General features: G+C 43.2%; 1 protein-coding gene across 3 annotated transcripts in view; it reads right to left on the bottom strand.

Moving 5' to 3' along the window:
- TMED8 (transmembrane p24 trafficking protein family member 8) overlaps window positions 1-18,830 on the bottom strand; it is a 55,850-nt gene that overhangs the window by 17,471 nt on the left and 19,549 nt on the right. For 2 of the 3 annotated variants that reach the window (XM_033187291.1, XM_033187290.1), the window contains exons 2-3: window positions 10,605-10,686; window positions 2,008-2,137 (exon numbers count right to left, since the gene is read on the bottom strand). In XM_033187291.1, the coding sequence (XP_033043182.1) occupies window positions 2,008-2,137; window positions 10,605-10,686 (212 nt within the window). Of the gene's footprint in view, window positions 1-2,007; window positions 2,140-10,604; window positions 10,687-18,830 lie in introns of those variants that run through there. The other variant, XM_033187292.1, reaches the window with a different exon arrangement.

Genomic DNA, 18,830 nt, shown 5'->3' with positions numbered 1-18,830 from the left:
TTTCATGCTATTATACCTTAATTTCCTGCCCCTTCTCCAAACAGTTGGCAGGCAATTCAACAAGAAATCTATACCTATTGCCCACAGGGGAGAGCACATCAGTGAGTCAGCAATCCAGTTAAGAGGCTGGAATTGTGTTTGTGAGAAATAAATAAATCAAGTTTGTTATCCTCCCAGGCTAACTGAAGTGAATCAGACTTTGGCTAGTGTGCTTGAACAAATCCTTCCTTTTCTAAAATGCTAAATAAAGGATTAGGTTGCAACATATTGGCTCCACAGCCGTAGTAAACTCTCTAACAGCCCTCAGTCTCAGTTTCCTCATTTCTTTCTTTTTTTTTTTTAAGACGGAGTCTCGCTCTGTCGCCCAGGCTGGAGTGCAGTGGCACGATCTCGGCTCACTGCAAGCTCCGCCTCCCAGGTTCACGGCATTCTCCTGCCTCAGCCTCCCAAGTAGCTGGGACTACAGGCACCTGCCACTACGCCCGGCTACTTTTGTTTTGTATTTTTTAGTATAAACGGGGTTTCACAGTGTTAGCCAGGATGGCCTCGATCTCCTCACCTCGTGATCTGCCCGCCTTGGCCTCCCAAAGTGCTGGGATTACAGGCATGAGCCACCACGCCCGGCCTCATTTCTTTCTTTCTTTCCTTTTTTTTTTTTTTTTTTTTGAGACAGAGTTTTGCTCTTATTGCCCAGGCTGGAGTGCAATGGCGCGATCTCGGCTCACCGCAACCTCCGCCTCCCACGTTCAAGCAATTTTCCTGCCTCAGCCTCCTGAGTAGCTGGGATTACAGGCACCCGCCAACACACCCAGCTAATTTTGTATTTTTAGTAGAGACAGGGTATCTCCATGTTGGTCAGGCTGGTCTCGAACTCCTGACCTGAGGTGATCTGCCCACCTAGGCCTCCCAAAGTGCTGGGATTATAGACATGAGCCACCATGCCCAGCCAGTTTCCTCATTTATTAAATGGAGACACAATGGCACCTATCTCACAAGGTTGTTCTCAGGAGTAAATGAAGTGTTACAGATACAAATGCTTGTAAACTGTGACGTATTATACGAATCTAATTATCACGCCTGGTGTTGCCTTCATTGACACTAATACCAACTATTATTCTAATACATATGCTAATAAATGATAGAAACAACCCCAGCCCCTACCTCCACGGCAGGGGTGCCGCTACACTGTCACTTCCATGCAGCTACCTGAAGGGCTGGGGCAGGAGGATCACTTGAGCCCAGGAGTTTGAGGCTGCAGTGAGCCATGACTGCATCTCTGCACTGAGGCCAGGTGACAGAGTGAGACCTCTGTCTCAAAAAAAAAGAAAAAAAAAAAAAAGGCCAGATGCAGTGGCTCACGTCTGTAATCACAGCACTTTGGGGGAGGCCGAGACGAGTGGTTCACCTGAGGTCAGGTGTTCCAGACTAGCCTGGCCAACATGGTGAAGCCCTGCCTCTAGTAAAAGTACAAAAATTATCCGGGCGTGGTGGCAGGCGCCTGTAATCCCAGTTACTCGGGAGGCTAAGGTAGGAGAAACGCTTGAACCCGGGAGGCGGAGGTTGTAGTGAGCCAAGATCGTGCCACTGCACTCCAGCCTGGGCAACAGAGGGAGACCCTGTCTCAAAAAAAAAAAAAAGAAAAAAAGCTTCTATGGAATCTTTATCATAAATGCTGAATAGATCTACCACAAAAAAAGCAAGAGCAAAATAGTCCAAAATGACTTCGGGCTCCTTAATGAAGAGGATTTTAGAGAACACATGAACATTCATTCTAACACTTCGTTTTCTGAGTAGGTGCCTACTGGGTGCCAGTACAATGATGGGCCCTGTGGAAGATACAAATAATCATTCTCCAAATAATAATGAAAACCAAGATGCCCTAAATTAGAGGGCAAAGAGAGAATTCCAGGAACCACCCTCGCAGTGCTATCTAATTCCAACCCATCCACTATGTGTCCACATTCTGGTGCCTCCCTTCGTAAGAAAGACCCAGAATCCGCCCCCTACCTCATTGAGGACCTGGGCCTGGTCTGCAGGGAGCAAATCCTGTTTCACCAAAGCCTGAGCCTCCAAGGCACCAGTTGCTTTCCGCAGATCTTCCGTGGTATCCTTACTCACTGGAGATACCATCTGTGGCCTCTCAGAGGAAGAGAGCATGTCAATTCAAGGGCTCTTTGAAAAGACGCAATCATCCTGGAGAAACTTTGAAATAAAACAACATTCAAAACACCCCCAGCCCCACCTGCTCCTGGTGTTTAGCTCTACTGTCACTTTAGCCAACCACTGCCCAGGGCTCAATTGGTCCACAGTAAAGTGTTGACAGTGTGAAAACAAAGACTAAGGCCAGGTCAAAAGCCAGGAGAACCATGAAAAATACACAGCTCCGTCATCTGAGATGGACCGCTGGTCTGGTTTTTTTTTGTCAATGTTGTTTCTTTTATTTATTTATTTTAGTTGACAAAGTGTATATATTTATGATGTAAAATGTGCTGTTTTATGTATACATTGTAAAATGATTAAATTGAGCTAATTACCATATCCATCCCCTCACATACTCCTTTTTGTGGCAAGAACATTTAAAATCTACTGTCTTAGCAATTTTCAAGTATACATTGTTTTTTTTTTTGAGACGGAGTCTCGCTCTGTCGCCCAGGCTGGAGTGCAGTGGCCGGATCTCAGCTCACTGCAAGCTCCGCCTCCCGGGTTTACGCCATTCTCCTGCCTCAGCCTCCCTAGTAGCTGGGACTACAGGTGCCCGCCACCTTGCCTGGCTAGTTTTTTGTATTTTTTTTTTCTTAGTAGAGACGGGGTTTCACCGTGTTAGCCAGGATGGTCTCGATCTCCTGACCTCGTGATCCGCCCGTCTCGGCCTCTCAAAGTGCTGGGATTATAGGCTTGAGCCACCGCGCCCGGCCTACATTGTTATTAACTATTGTCACCATGTTGTACAAAGGTCTCCAGAACTTGTTCCTCCTTCTAACACTTTATACCACTTGACCAACATCTCCCCATCCGACCCCCTGGCCCCAACCCCTATTAACCACCATTCTGTCCTCAGCTTCTATGAGTTCCAATGTTATTCCTCACTCTGGGACCCACAGAATTTTAACCAAAGAATTGTTAGAATCTCAGTTCAGTTCTACACACAAAGCCACTGGCTAGAAGCAAAAGGAGGAGGCCTGCCTAAGGAGGCCTGCCTGGTGGCAGGCACTGGGTCTCACTGCCTCTGTATGCACCAAAACAAACTACAAACTGATGATCGAGGCAACTCTCTCTGCAGTTATCCATGAGGCAGTCTTTCAGCAAGTCTATTTCATACCCTGTCCCCGTCAGTGCTAGGGGTCATCACTTTCTCTCCTTTTTAAAGCACATTAATCAACAATCCCAATGGCTTCAAACACAGCTATGTGAATAGTTGATTGTTTGTTTGTTTTTTGACGGAGTCAACCAGGCTGGAGAGCAACGGTGTGATCGTGGCTCACCACAACCTCCGCCTCCCGGGTTCAAGCAATTCTCTTGCCTCAGCCTCCCGAGTAGCTGGGATTACAGGCATGCGCCACCACACCCAGCTAATTTTGTATTTTTAGTAGAGGCGGTGGTGTTTCTCCATGTTGTTGGTCAGGCTGGTCTCGAACTTTCGACCTCAGGTGATCCACCCGCCTCGGCCTCCCAAAGTGCTGGGATTACAGGCTTGAGCCACCGTGCTTGGCAGTGAATAGTTGATTTTAAAGATGCAAGAGAATGATTTATGCTCTCTTCCATTTCCCCTGGCTTCACAAAAACTAGAAAATTAGTGCCAGGTCTGTAGCACAATAACCCAGGCCTTTTGGAAATCTGTTGCCGATAAAAGGTGACATGGATTTTTTTTGAATGACAGTTATCAAAGTATGGTCTGGGGACCCTTGGGGTCCCCAGGACCCTTCAGGGGAGTCTGCGAAGTTCAAACTGTTTCTTAATAACACTAAAATGTTATTTCCCCTTTTTTATTCTCATTTTCTCAAGAGTCTGCAGTGGAATTTTCCAGAGACTATATGACATGTGATATTGCAATGGAATGAACTCAGAAGCAGAGCTGAGAATCCAACTGTCTTTTATTAAGCCAAACATTAAAGAGATTTACAATGTCTCTCTTTGTACTACATTCTTTGCTTTGAAAATTAGTTGTTTTTAAGTAAAAACATGTTTTATATATAACATGTAATGAGTTCATTATTTTTAAATGAACAAATAACCATATTCTAATTTTTCAGTTTTAATTTCTAATATAGTAAATATTGATAGGTATAACCCACACAAACAAAAATTCTTTGGGTCCTCAATCATTGTAAGAGTATAAAAGTCTGAGAATCCCTCCTTGAGGGCATCATTTCCTTGAAGAGGCTGAGTAAATGTCTGGAAAATGGTAGTATACACCTCATGGGGGAAACAGATGGAGGCTTTATTTTAGAGTTTATTAGTTTGTTTCTTTCCTTTTTTAACATAAACAGAAAAATCACTCCTATTTTACAAGTTACCTCTTCAGATAAAACAGAGTCTTGTTTCGGAATATCTAAAATTACTCCAGCCCACCTCAGGACAGACAAGAGGAGGTCACTCCAAGAATCAGAGCTGTGGGATTCTGTTGATCTTTATAGGTTCACTTGGGTAATTCAGTGTGAGCTGTAAACTGGCCTAGGCTGTGGACCTATTTTAACACTCTTCAACCCAGAAATTATAGTCCATTTCTGTTTCTTGACACTGTATCATCTGCCTCCTCTACTAGAAAGTAAGCTTGGTGGCAGGCACTGGCTCTCACTGCCTCTGTATGCACAGCACGGGAAACCAAGCCTGCCACCTGGAACTCTAACACCATTTTTTTTTTTTTTTTTTTTTTTTTTTTGAGACAGTCTCGTTCACTGGGGTGTAGTGGCATGATCTCGGATCTTGGCTCACTGCAACTCTGCCTCCCTGGTTCAAGCAATTCTCTTGCCTCAGCCTCCCAAGTAGCTGGGACTACAGGTGTGCACCACCATACCTGGCTAATTTTTTGTATTTTTAATAGACACAGGGTTTCACCATGTTGGCCAGGCTGGTCTCAAACTTCTGACCTCAGGTGATCCACCCACCTCGGCCTCCCAAAGTGCTGGGATTACAGGCCTGAGCCACCTTGCCCGGCCCTAAGGCCCTTTGCACTCTGACCTCACCTCCCAGAATCCTCATTCTACCCTGGTCCTTCCAGCCACAACAGCCTCTTCAATCCTTGATAGTCCTCAAACACCCCAAGTACTCTCCCACTTGAGAGCTTTTGCATTTGCTGTAACCTCTGCCTAGAATACTCTTCTAGGACATTAACTCTTCTTTAGTTAACTGAAGACTTCCTTCCTGCAGGTTTTCTGCTGAGAGGTTTCTCAGAGGTCTGTATATAAAATGGCTACCCCTTCCTGGCCTTGTCACTGTCGTTTTTCTTCACTGCACCTATTACTGCCTGACATGATGTGGAGCATATTTTGTTGATTGCAAGATGCACACTGGCTTTTAGATTTTAACACAACTGAAAGACAGGATGTCTTAAAAATTAATGATATCTTAAAAGTGCCGTGGGCCTGGACTGACGTCAGGTCTTTCCGCAAGAGATTTGCATTTGCTTCTGCCAGTACTTAGGAATGCTACCAATCTGAGACGCGTTGAAATTAAGTTATCTGTTCAGGGTTTTGTTTAGATCATCCTGGCAGAGTGAATTTAGACAAGACACTGGCTAATACCAACTTGTGGTTACTATTCTCAGGGGAGATTTTTTCCTCCTATGACACAGTGTCAAGTTTCCTTGCTGTCCTTTTCTGTGTGGGGGATTTTTTCTTTATATTTTCACTGAAGGTCCAGGCTTTTGGTATCCCAGCTCCATATGGGGGTGTCTATTAGACGATCCATCTTAAGCATTTCTTCCTTTCTTGGTGGTACATGAAAGTACATCTTACAGTTGATGGCGACTTAAGAGTCTATGAAGTATGATGTGTAATTGTTTTCTGTCCACTTCCCCCACTAGAACGTAAGCTCCCTGAGAGCGGTGACAGACTCTTTTGTTCATTTGTGGTATCTTTAGTACCTAGAACGGTATCAGGTACATGGTAGGCTCCCAACAAACATCTGTTGAATAAATAAGTCTTAGCCCCAAAATGTCGAATAAAAAAATGAACAAGTTAATTTTTGCTTGGGAATAAACGAGAAATTCTGGATCAGACTATCATTTATAATATTGGAAAGGTGAGACTAGAACAGGCTATCTGAATCATTAGCCTGACTTACTGTGTGTGACATCTAAAATTTAGTCTCTTTGTCTTTGTGCATGCTACTCTGAAAAAACATGATTCTGCTTATTTAAAAAACATATTTTATGGCTCGCTGTGGTGGCTCATGCCTGTGGTCCTAGCTACTCACAAGGCAGAAGTGGGAGGGTTGCATGGGTCCAGGAGCTTGAGGCTGCAGGCAGTTATGACTGCTCAGCGTGCTCCAGCCTAGGCAACAGAGCAAGACTATGTCTCAAGAACTAATTAAATAATAAGATTATGTTAAACAGGATATGTGCCACCCATGTAAATTTAATATTCACATTAGCGTTTTATGCTCTGGGGGATTAGAAAAGGATATTTGGGGAAAGATGAATTTCAAATCACTTGATGCTGGTGATAAGCCACGTAAAGGAAAAGTCTCTGCTTTAAGCTTCTGGTTTGTACTGACCTGGAGCAGGGAGGCCATCTCAATGGAAGGGGAGAGCCTGGCCGGCCGGCCAGCCTCACTAGAAAAGATAGAAAGTTGTGCCGTTTCCATTTCCAATAGACACATAAGCATTAAGAAGTGAGCCTCAGGCCGGGCGCGGTGGCTCAAGCCTGTAATCCCAGTACTTTGGGAGGCCGAGACGGGCGGATCACAAGGTCAGGAGATCGAGACCATCCTGGCGAACACAGTGAAACCCCGTCTCTACTAAAAATACAAAAAACTAGCCGGGCGAGGTGGCGGGCGCCTGTAGTCCCAGCTACTTGGGAGACTGAGGCAGGAGAATGGCGGGAACCCGGGAGGCGGAGCTTCCAGTGAGCTGAGATCCGGCCACTGCACTCCAGCCTGGGCGACAGAGCAAGACTCCGCCTCAAAAAAAAAAAAAAAAAAAAAAAAAAAGAAGTGAGCCTCAGGCATTACACTCAGTGGATTTTTATCTTTGCTCAGCAAATGTTAGAAACAAAAGTTAAAAATTAAATCCCTGGCCCTGCGCGGTGGCTCATGCCTGTAATCCCAGCACTTTCGGAGGCTAAGACGGGCAGATCACGAGGTCAGGAGTTCGAGACCAGCCTATCCAATATGATGAAACCCTGTCTGTACTAAAAAATACAAAAATTAGCCGGGCATAGTGGCACGCGCCTGTAGTCCCAGCTACTCGGGAGGCTGAGGCAGGAGAATCGTTTGAACCCGGGAGGTGGAGGATGCAGTGAGCTGAGATCACGTCACTGCACTCCAGCCTGAGTGATGGAGTGAGAATCCATCTCAAAAAAAAAAAAAAAATTAAGGCCAGGCACAGTGGCTCATGCCTGTAATCCCAGCATTTTGGGAGGCTGAGGCAGGCAAATCACAAGATCAGGAGATCAACACCATCCTGGCTAACACGGTGAAATCCCATCTCTACTAAAAATACAAAAAATTAGCTGGGCGCAGTGGTGGGTGCCTGTAGTCCCAGCTACTCGGGAGCCTGAGGCAGGAGAATGGCGAGAACCCGGAAGGCGGAGCTTGCAGTGAGCCGAGATTGCGCCACTGGACTCCAGACTGGGCGACAGAGCGAGACTCCATCTCAAAACAACAACAACAACAACAAAATTAAATCCCTTTGTGTCCAAGGATGTTCTGTGTTTCTTATTTTAAAAAATTTATTGACCCTCCGAAGTACAAAACAGTTTTGTGTACTTTGGTGATGGACACCGTAAACGCCCTGACTTGATCACCGTGCATTATATACACATAAAAAATGTATCACAGACCCCATGAATCTGCACAAATTAAAAAAAAAAAAAAAACACTTCTGTGCCAAACCCATCACCCAGAGGTCCTTCAAATCAGCAGGTACAGAAAAGGGATGATGGCAAGAAGATGGAAAGGAGTTCTCCTCAGGAGATTTGATGAAAACATGACTGGTCTCAAATAATCAAAGCCTTGAGGAGGCTACATCTTCTATAGGATTATTATGTATATTAGCTGAGTAGCTCCAGGCATAGAACTCAAAACTCTCTGGCTGGTTATGAGAATAAGCTATGGAGCTGAACAAAACTAAAGCTATGTAAACTTGAGCAAATTATTGAACTCACTGCTTCATTTGCTTCATCTTTTTTTTTTTTTTTTTTTTTTTTTTTGAGATGGTGTCTCACTCTGTCGCCCAGGCTGGAGTGCAGTGGTGCGATCTCGGCTCACTGCAAGCTCCACCTCCCGGGTTCACGCCATTCTCTTGCCTCAGCCTCCTGAGTAGCTGGGACTACAGGCGTCCGCCACCGCACCCAGCTAATTTTTTGTATTTTTTAGTAGAGACCGGGTTTCACCGTGTTAGCCAGGATGGTCTCCATCTCCTGACCTCGCCATCCGTCCGTCTCGGCCTCCCAAAGTGCTGGGATTACAGGCGTGAGCCACTGCGCCCGGCCCATTTGCTTCACCTTAAAAGAAAAAAAAGCAGGTATATTTATTTCATGAGGGCTGTTATGAGAATTAAATTAGATAATAAATACACCTAGTACAGTATTTGGCAAATAGAAATGTCTGACAAGGTAACTATTTCATTACCATTATTATTTTTATTTATTTATTTATTTATTTATTTTGAGACGGAGTCTCGCTCTGTTGCCCAGGCTGGAGTGCAGTGGCACCATCTCGGCTCACTGAAAGCTCCGCCTCCCAGGCTCACGCCATTCTCCTGCCTCAGCCTCCCGAGTAGCTGGGACTACAGGGGCCTGCCACCACACCTGGCTAATTTTTTGTATTTTTAGTAGAGACGGGGTTTCACCGTGGTCTCGATCTCCTGACCTCGTGATCCACCCGCCTCAGCCTCCCAAAGTGTTGGAATTACAGGCGTGAGCCAGCGCACCCGGCCTCATTACCATTATTACAGAGGAACATTTAAAAAAAAAAGGCTATTATAACCAACTATAATTATACTTACTAATCATACAAATTATTTCACATGCAAAAGTAAGAGGAAAGAGCTTCTAAATGGAACTCAAGAAATAACGGATTTTTGAAATACCTTGACATCTGCCACGACTTCCAGACATCAATCTTGTGTGGAGACCACAGGATTACTGAGCAACACTGTCCCATGAACTGATTAGTTGGACTACAATACTCACTAGCTCAGGGTTCTCCAATATACAGGTTTTCATTAGTTATTCTATTAGTGCTTCATGGTTTCTACTCTTTCCAGGGCTCAGCACACCTCTTCTCTCTCTGTTATACATTCTGGTATCAACGATGGTGGTTGGATGAGATGGGCAGAGAAGGAAATTAAGAAAGACAACCTAAAGGCCATCAAAATGGTTTAATCTGAAAATTACAGAATAAAAAAATTCCAACTGCTTTTGTGAGGGCATATGTATGTGTGTGTGCATTTTATAAAACCAAACATGCATTCTCTTGCAAGTCCACTTGGAATCTCCTTCAAATATTTTAACATTTGAACATGATCTTCAGGAGAAAATAAATGAGGACACTACACTAGACTATTTGTTATAGTTTTATTCTCTGAGAGTAAAGGAAAAATGTACAACCTGAAATAGACCTGACATTGCCCCTGAACACACTTGAGGGTTGATTCATGAAAAAACTATCCACAATTTTTTGTTTTTTTGTTTGTTTGTTTTTTTGTTTGTTTTTTTGTTTTTGAGACAGAGTCTCGCTCTGTCACCCAGGCTGGAGTGCAATAACGTGATCTCGGCTCACCGCAACCTCTGCCTCCTGGGTTCAAGCGATTCCTCTCCCTCAGCCTTCTGAGCAGCTGGGATTACAGACATGCACCACCATGCCTGGCTAATTTTTGTATTTTCAGTAGAGATGGGGTTTCACCATGTTGTCCAGCCTGGTCTCAAACTCCTGACCTCGTGATCTGCCTGCCTCAGCCTCCCCAAAGTGCTGGGATTACAGACGTGAGCCACAGTGTCTGGCCAACTATCCACTATTTTTTTTTTTTTTTTTTTTTTGAGACAGAGTCACACTCTGTCACCCAGGCTGGAGTGCAATGGCGCAATCTCAGCTCACTGCAAACTCTGCCTCCCAGGTTCACGCCATTCTCCTGCCTCAGCCTCCCAAGTAGCTGGGACTACATGCATCCGCCACCATATCCAGCTAAATTTTTTTTTTTTTTTTTGTATTTTTAGTAGAGACAGGGTTTCACTATGTTGTTCGGGATGGTCTCCATCTCCTGAAGTCGTGATCCACCCGCCTCGGCCTCCCAAAGTGCTGGGATGACAGGCGTGCGCCACCGTGCCTGACCCACGTTCTTTACTTTAACTTGTCTTCCCCCTTAAAGTCACTACCTATTTCTTTCACCAATTCCTCATCTCAGAAGATAAAACCTCGGAAAGCATTCTATTCAAAGTGGTTACCTGTGGGGTGAGGAACGGGGTTCTGGATCAGTGGCAGAAGCGAATAGAGAGGTATCCTTGTAGTTTTCCAGATCTTCATTCTCTAGAAAACCATAGAAAGAAAGAATTCAATATCTGAGAGGCAACACAATCATAATTATCTTGTACCTTTAAAAAAAAAATCTACCAATTTCAACCAAATTCTTCCCAAAAATATTCTGGTATGAACTTTATCCTCTAGGAGGCCCAACACATAAATTATTCAAGTTATCACATCCAAGTATTCTCAGTCATAACTCATTCATAAAAAATAAGTCATTTCTAAAACAAGTCTCCAAAAAGTTAATCCTAATTTAAGAATCATACTTCTGCCAGGTGAAGTGGTTCATACCTATAACCCCAACACTTTGGGAGGCCAAGGCAGGAGGATCGCTTGAGACCAGGAGTTCAAAACTAGCCTGGGCAACAGAGCAAGACCCTGTCTCTAAAAAAAATTAAGGCCAGGTGCAGTGGTTCAAGCCTGTAATCCCAGTACTTTGGGAGGCTGAGGTGAGTCAGGAGTTTGAGACCAGCCTGACCAACAGAGTGAAACCCCATCTCTACTAAAAATACAAAATTAGCCAGGCATGATGGTGCACACCTGTAATCCCAGCTACTTGGGAGACTGAGGCAGAAGAATCACTTGAACCTGGGAGGCAGAGGTTGCAGTGAGCTGAGATCACACCATTGCACTCTAGCCTGGGCAACAAAAGCAAAACTCCGTTTCAAAAAAAATAATAAATAATAAAAATAAATTTAAAAAAAATAGGGCCAGATGCGGTGGCTCACACTTGTAATCCCAGCACTTTGGGAGGCCAAGGCGGGTGGATCACTTGAGGTCAGGAGTTCGAGACCAGCCTGGCCAACATGGCGAAACCATGTCTCTACTAAAAATACAAAAATTAGCTGGGCATGGTGGCACGTGCCTGTAATCCCAGCTACTCAGGAGGCTGAGGCAGGAAAATCACTTGAACCTGGGAGGTGGAGGTTGCAGTAAGCTGAGATCACACCACTGCACTCCAGCCTGGGCGACAGAGCGAGACTCCATCTCAATTAAAAAAAAAATTAATAAAAAGAAATCAATCATATTTCTCAGAAAGCAGATGGCTAAATTAGGCAGAACATAGAGGGTAGAGTGGGATGTAAGATAAACTGAATTTAGAGTCAAAGTATCAAGTGTCACTTCTATATTCAATAAGCTCAGATCAATGTACCCAAGGTCAGGTAAAGGATTTTTGTAATTTCATTTATTTATTCAATCACTCATTTACCAATGATTTATTGAATAACTAGGTGCCCTCAAGGAATATATAGGTGAAATGCATAACGAAGGCCATGTTCTCAAGCTCAAAACAAGCCTATGATTGGCTGGTATTATCACAGCCATTTTTGCAGTAAAGAACTTAAGGCATAGAGACAGGATTCAAACCCAGGCAGTTGTGCTCTTAACATCAGATGCTACTTAGTTTTCTGGGTTATTCATTTAGTCTTTCCTTGAATACTCAGAGAGCATATGGTTTAGTGCATTCAGACAGCCCCTCATTTAACTCCCTCTGTGTAAGACAGCAAGACACTGAAGACTAAAGTTTATTTCTCAACACAAAATGCAACTTAATTAAGTAAACTTCAAATATTGAAAGTTTCAGAGTTTGGTAGCAAAGTCAAAGTGAAAATGGCAGGCAAAATTTTTAATCCAAGCCTAATCTAGTCTCATGTTTTATATGTGAGCGAGATCTATTTTTCTTTTCTTTTCTTTTTTCTTTCTTTCTTTCTATTTTTTTTTTTTTGAGACAGGGTCTCCCTCTATCACCCAGGCTGGAGTGCAGTGATACAATTACGACTCTCAGCTTCTCAGCAACCTCAGCCTTCTGGGTTCAAGCGACCCTCTCACCTCAGCCTCCTGAGTAGCTAGGACCACAGGCACATCCCAACATGCCAAACTAATTTTTTTATTTTTTGTAGAGATGGGGGTCTCACTATGTTGCCCAGGCAGGCTGGTCTTGAATCCCTGGGTTCAAGTGATCCTCCCACCTCAGCCTCCCAAAGTGCTGAGATTACAGGCGTAAGCCACTGTGCCCATCCAAGATCTATTTTTCTTTTAGTCAATTCAGTCTCATAGGCAGAAAGACCTTAGAGCTCCTGCCACCCAACTGTTCTCCCAACAAAGAAACTGAGTCTAAGACACTGTTCCCCAGTCTCTGCTCCTCTATAAAGAGGCCCATTAACTGAGGGAAAATGGAAAGAGAAGGTTCTCCCTTATGTTGACATAAGTGAAATGTGCTTTCTAATAAATTCTATTCTTTGACCACTACTCCCCACAATATCCTTTCCCATATTGACAGCTGGCTGTCACATTTCCACAAGTTCCTTCTCAGGCTGGTCGTCTTCATACCACACAGCCTGTGACCATGCTGGCCCCCTATAGCTGCTCCACTTAGTTTGTTCCATTTAAAGAAAGGAGCCAAAATGAACAACTTTTCCAGGTGTGTTCCAATCCATGCAGACTACACTGACAATAATCTCTTAAAAAGGACACAATATTTCTTGACATAATACCCTAACCAGGCACTAGATTTCTTAACTGCAAACTTACTGTTGGCCTAAATAAGTCAGTCAAGATCTCCAGGGCTTATAAAAATAAACTTTTTCCAAGCCCACTCTCTCCTATGCTCTATTTTTAAAACAGACTTTTGGAAAATAATTGACTTTTTAACTTAAAACCAGGACTTTACATACCCTATTAATTATTTCAAATTAACTTTTTGAAATTACACTAATAATGCTTTGTTCATTGTAGAAAAAAGTAAGTACAGATAAGAAAACATTTTGCATGTAACCTTCTAGACTTTATTTCCTTTAAAATAAATTTTTAATATACAGATAATCCATTGTTCACTGTAAAAAAAAAATCAGGAAATACAGATAAGCAAAACAACAACAAACTAACCATAACCCCACTAACCAAAGATTACCACTGTTCACTTTTTTTAAAAAAGACAAAAGAGGGCCGGGCACAGTGGCTCACGCCTGCAATCCCAGCACTTTGGGAGGCCGAGACGGGCGGATCACAAGGTCAGGAGATCAAGACCATTCTGGCTAACACAGTGAAACCCCGTCTCTACTAGAAATACAAAAAATTAGCCGGGTGCGGTGGCGGGCGCCTGTAGTCCCAGCTACTCAGGAGGCTGAGGCAGGAGAATGGCATGAACCCGGGAGGCGGAGCTTGCAGTGAGCCGAGATGGCGCCACTGCACTCTAGCCTGGGCAAGAGCGAAACTCCGTCTCAAAAAAAAAAGAAAAAAGAAAAAAAGACAAAAGATTGGCTGGGCACGGTGGCTCATGCCTGTAATCCCAGCACTTTGGGAGACCAAGGAGGGTGGATCACCTGAGGTCAGGAGTTCGAGACCAGCCTGGCCAACATAGCAAAATCCTGTCCTACTAGAAAATACCAAAATCAGCTGGGCATGGCGGCAGGCACCTGTAATCCCAGCTACTCAGGAGGCTGAGGCAGGACAGTCGCTTGAACCCTGGAGGAAGAGGTTGCAGTGAGCTGAGATTGCACCACTGCACTCCAGCCTGGGTGACACAGGAAGACTGCGTCTCAAAAAAAAAAAAAAGGGCCGGGCGCGGTGGCTCAAGCCTGTAATCCCAGCACTTTGGGAGGCCAAGACGGGCGGATCACGAGGTCAGGAGATCGAGACCATCCTGGCTCACCCGGTGAAACCCCGTCTCTACTAAAAAAATACAAAAAAACTAGCCAGGCGAGGTGGCGGGCGCCTGTAGTCCCAGCTACTAGGGAGGCTGAGGCAGGAGAATGGCGTGAACCCGAAAGGCGGAGCTTGCAGTGAGCTGAGATCCGGCCACTGCACTCCAGTTTGGGCGACAGAGCAAGACTCCGTCTCAAAAAAAAAAAAAAAAAAGACACGAGGTTTCTCTATGTTACCCAAGCTAGTCTCCACCTCTTGGGCTCAAGGGGTCCCCCCACCTTCCCCTCCCAAAGTGCTGGGGTTACAGCACGGCACCTAGCCAACTGTTAACATTTTGATGTATATCCCTTGAGAAATACATTTATACATATATACATACAAATACTTATGTATATGTATTGTGTGTGTGTATGTGCGTTTCTGAAAGGACATGCACTAAACACTTTTTTTTTTTTTTTTTTTGAGACATAGTTTTGCTCTGTTGTCCAGGCTGGAGTGCAATGGCGTGATCTCGGCTCACTGCTGCCTCTGCCTCCATGTTCAAGTGATTCTCCTGCCTCAGTCTCCTGAGCAGATGTAATTACAGGCACACGTCACCATGCCCGGTTAATTTTTTGTATTTTTAGTAGAGACGAGTTTTCACCATGTTGGCCCGGCTGGTCTCAAACTCCTGACCTCAGGTGATCCACCCGCCTCAGCCTCCCAAAGTGCTGGGATTACAGGCGTGACCCACCGTGGCCAATAAACACTTTTAATGAACATTTTTCAGAGTCAATAAAGATAGGGCTATATCATAATTTTAAATGGCTACATATTATCCCATATGTTGTCCCATTATTTCTTTAAACAATTCTTAATCTTCTACTGGTAGAGCTAGTGCTTATTCCAAATCTTTCATTGTTATAGACAATGATGCTGTATCTTTCACTGTTAGAGATAATGATGGTCTATTAGCAGTATCTACAACCCTTTCTTAAGAACCTCCCCTGTCAACAGCCTTGGAAGTGGTAGTTCCTATGGTGAAGGTACATTATGTTGGCCATAGTTCATTGGTTTTGGGTGAGCACCCGACCAAAAGTCAGTCCAATTCTCTTCCGTAACATCTGGAGTTGGTATCCAAGACAGAAACAGGCTGTGGAGAACCTTTGTGAGTTTAGGAGCTGAGCTTGCCTTTTGGGAGAAGCCTTCACAGGCCATGTAAAAGCAGATGACTAAGCAGAGAAGATAATTTTCAAAGAGAGTACAATGATGCATTCAAGTAAAGGGAAAGAGAAACAAGGGGACCTCTGGGTTTAGGAGAGAAACAGACCAGAGAGGCTACTTTGTAACCTCATGAAGTTCAAGTGTGTTCCTCCAATTGGAGTCTGTAAGAAGCCTTACATACTAACAATGAGCTCTTTTCTTCTTTTTATTGTGAAATAAACCACACATATGAAAGACTGCATGAAAAGAAGATACAAAGCTAAAATATTAATAATACAAATACCTGCATACCTACTAACTAGGTGAATTATTAGTACTTTAGAATTCCCCTGCCCAATGCCCTTTCCTATCCTATATTCCCTGTTCCAAATTCTGAGTAAATTATTCCTTGTTATTCTTTATATATTTTAATTAATTACTGCTGTTTAAAAACCTTTTTTATTGTAGAAAATGTTAAACATATACAAAATCACAAAATTGTATAACAGTAGAACGAAGACTCACGCACCCTGCCTATCTTCTCAACAAGATTTTATTTGGCCTTTTTTCCTCCATGCCCTACCTTCTTGGCCCATCCACCAACAGTGGATTACTTCAAACAAAGCCCAGACGTCATTGTATCCACCATTACATTCATTTACAACAAATCTCTAAAGAAAAAGACTTTCAACACAGGTACAACAACATTATCATTCCTACAAAATTAGCAGTTCCTTAATATCATCTCATACCCAGCCCATGCTCAAATTTCTCCAAGTTGGCTCCCAGAATTTCTTTTTAGGAGCTGGTTTGTTTGAATCAGATTCCAAATAAGGTTCACACACTAAATTTACCTTATAAATCTCTTAATCTACATTAATCTTCACCACCGTGGGTCTGTATACAATATATTTGTTGAAATTTTTAAAAGCTGATCTGCAGACTTTTCAAACATTCTGAATTTGGCTGACTGCCTTTTCATGGTATCACTTAACAGATTATTTTATGCACTCTATTCCTATAAACCAGTCATAGATGTAGAGCTTCACTGTCCAGGATAGTACTTACTAGTACACGTGGCTAAATTTAAATGTAAAAGAATTTAAAATTCGGTCCACCCATCTCAACCAGCCACGTTTCAAATACTCAATAGCCATGAGTTGCTAGTGGTTACTGTTGCCAAGGAGCACGTTTTCACCATCAAAGCAATTCTACTGGACTGTGCTGATCTAGAGGCTTGACTCAATTCAGATTCAGTTTTGTTCTTGAAAGAATACTCCAGAAATAACATATGTAATTCCTATTGTATTACACTAAGAGGCACATAATCTATGGTTATCACAAGTTTAATGATAAAGATTAGTTTCATGCTTTCAGCCTAATCCACCATCCAGCTCCTCATTAACCCTGCACCTACTGGCTTTAGCAGGCATTGATGATCCTTGTCTAAAATAGATACAGGATTTCATTAAAAACTAGAAAATGACTTTTCCAATTCCAGCACTTTCTACAGTTGTTCTTAGTTGGAATTCTACTAAAAACAAAACAAAACAAAACTTCCCCTCACCAGCTATTTGGCTACTCTGACACAGTCATAAGAGAAAAGCAGGATAAAGACTTGATCCTTCACCAACTGAGTTAGAATCATAACAACCTCCAAAGGTAACCAATGATTTGTTTTTTGAAGTATTGTTAGAAACACATGAATTTTAACATATTTTACATGCTTTGAGTTTTCCTAATTTTGGCCTGTGGGAGCTCCTTAAAGTTGGCTCTTGTGTCCTTTTAAGATGACACCAGTGGTCTTGCTTATAAGCATAAGTCCTGAGCTTTAAAATCTTATAAATGCCTGTCCGACACTTGGAATCAACTATTTCTCTAAGGAGCCCTGGTTCTTTTTCATTAGAAATTGTATTTAAAGGCTGGGCACGGTAGCTCACACCTGTAATCCCAGCACTTTGGGAGGCTGAGGCGGGTGAGTTGGAGACCAGCCTGGCCAACATGGTGAAACCCCATCTCTACTGAAAATACAGAAATTAGCTGGGCATGGTGGCACACATCTGTAATCCCAGGTACTTGGGAGGCTGAGGCACAAGAATCGCTGGAACCTAGGAGGCAGAGGTTGCAGTGAGCTGAGACTGTGCCAATGCACTCCAGCCTAGGTGTTGGAGTAAGACTCTGTCTCAGGAAAAAAAAAAAGAAATTGTATTTAAAGACCACAATCAAGGTAAAACATTACACATATGTCACACATACACACATGAATATATATATATATATATATATATATATACCCTAAATGTCATATATTAATATCATATATAAAAATATACATGTAAGGCCGGGCACGGTGGCTCACGCCTGTAATCCCAGCACTTTGGGAGGCCAAGGCAGGTGGATCACGAGGTCAGGAGATCGAGACCATCCTGACCAACATGGTGAAACCCCGTCTCTACTAAAAACACTAAAATTAGCTGGGCGTGGTTGCCCAGAGGTTGCAGTGAGCTGAGATTGTGCCACTGCACTCTAGCCTGGGCGACACAGCAAGACTCCATCTCGGAAAAAAAAAGAAAAAACATCCTGTAATCTGAATTAGAAGTATTTGCATGAATTCATTTTATGTGTGTGTATATATATATATATTTATTTATTTATTTATTTATTTATTTATTTATTTATTTTTGAGACGGAGTCTCGCTCTGTCACCCAGGCTGGAGTGCAGTGGCACAATCTTGGCTCACTGCAAGCTCCGCCTCCTGGGTTCACACCATTCTCCTGCCTCAGCCTCCTGAGAAGCTAGGATTACAAGGTGCATGTCACCACGCCCAGCTAATTTTTGTATTTTTAGTAGAGACGGGGTTTCACCATGTTGGTCAGGCTGGTCTCGATCTCCTGACCTCGTGATCCACCCGCCTTGGACTCCCAAAGTCCTGGGAGCCACCACACCCGGCCCAGATTACAGGATTTTAACCTAACTTTAATTCTATATTTGTATTTTTTGGTCTTGTTGTGGAACATCCTGGATCTTAATAATATTCACATATATACACATTTGCTTTATTCTGCAATGTAAATATAATAGTTTTAATTAAGAATAACAATATAACTAAAGATATGGATGTTATAACACTCTTCTCCTTAGCTTTTAATCTTCCATTATTTGTTTTTGAAAACATAAGGAAATACATATACATATAGTTGTATGTTGCCCCCATCTTAGAAAAAAATACACATTCTTCTTCTGCAACTTTTTTTTTTGGGGGGGGACAGGGTCTTGCTGTGTCCCCCAGGCTGGAGTACAGTGGTGCCATCACAGCTCA

Source organism: Trachypithecus francoisi, unplaced genomic scaffold (genome assembly GCF_009764315.1).
Source record: "Trachypithecus francoisi isolate TF-2019V2 unplaced genomic scaffold, Tfra_2.0 Lachesis_group3, whole genome shotgun sequence".
Classification (NCBI taxonomy): Eukaryota; Metazoa; Chordata; class Mammalia; order Primates; family Cercopithecidae; genus Trachypithecus; species Trachypithecus francoisi.
This window is presented reverse-complemented; position numbering and strand designations above follow the sequence as displayed.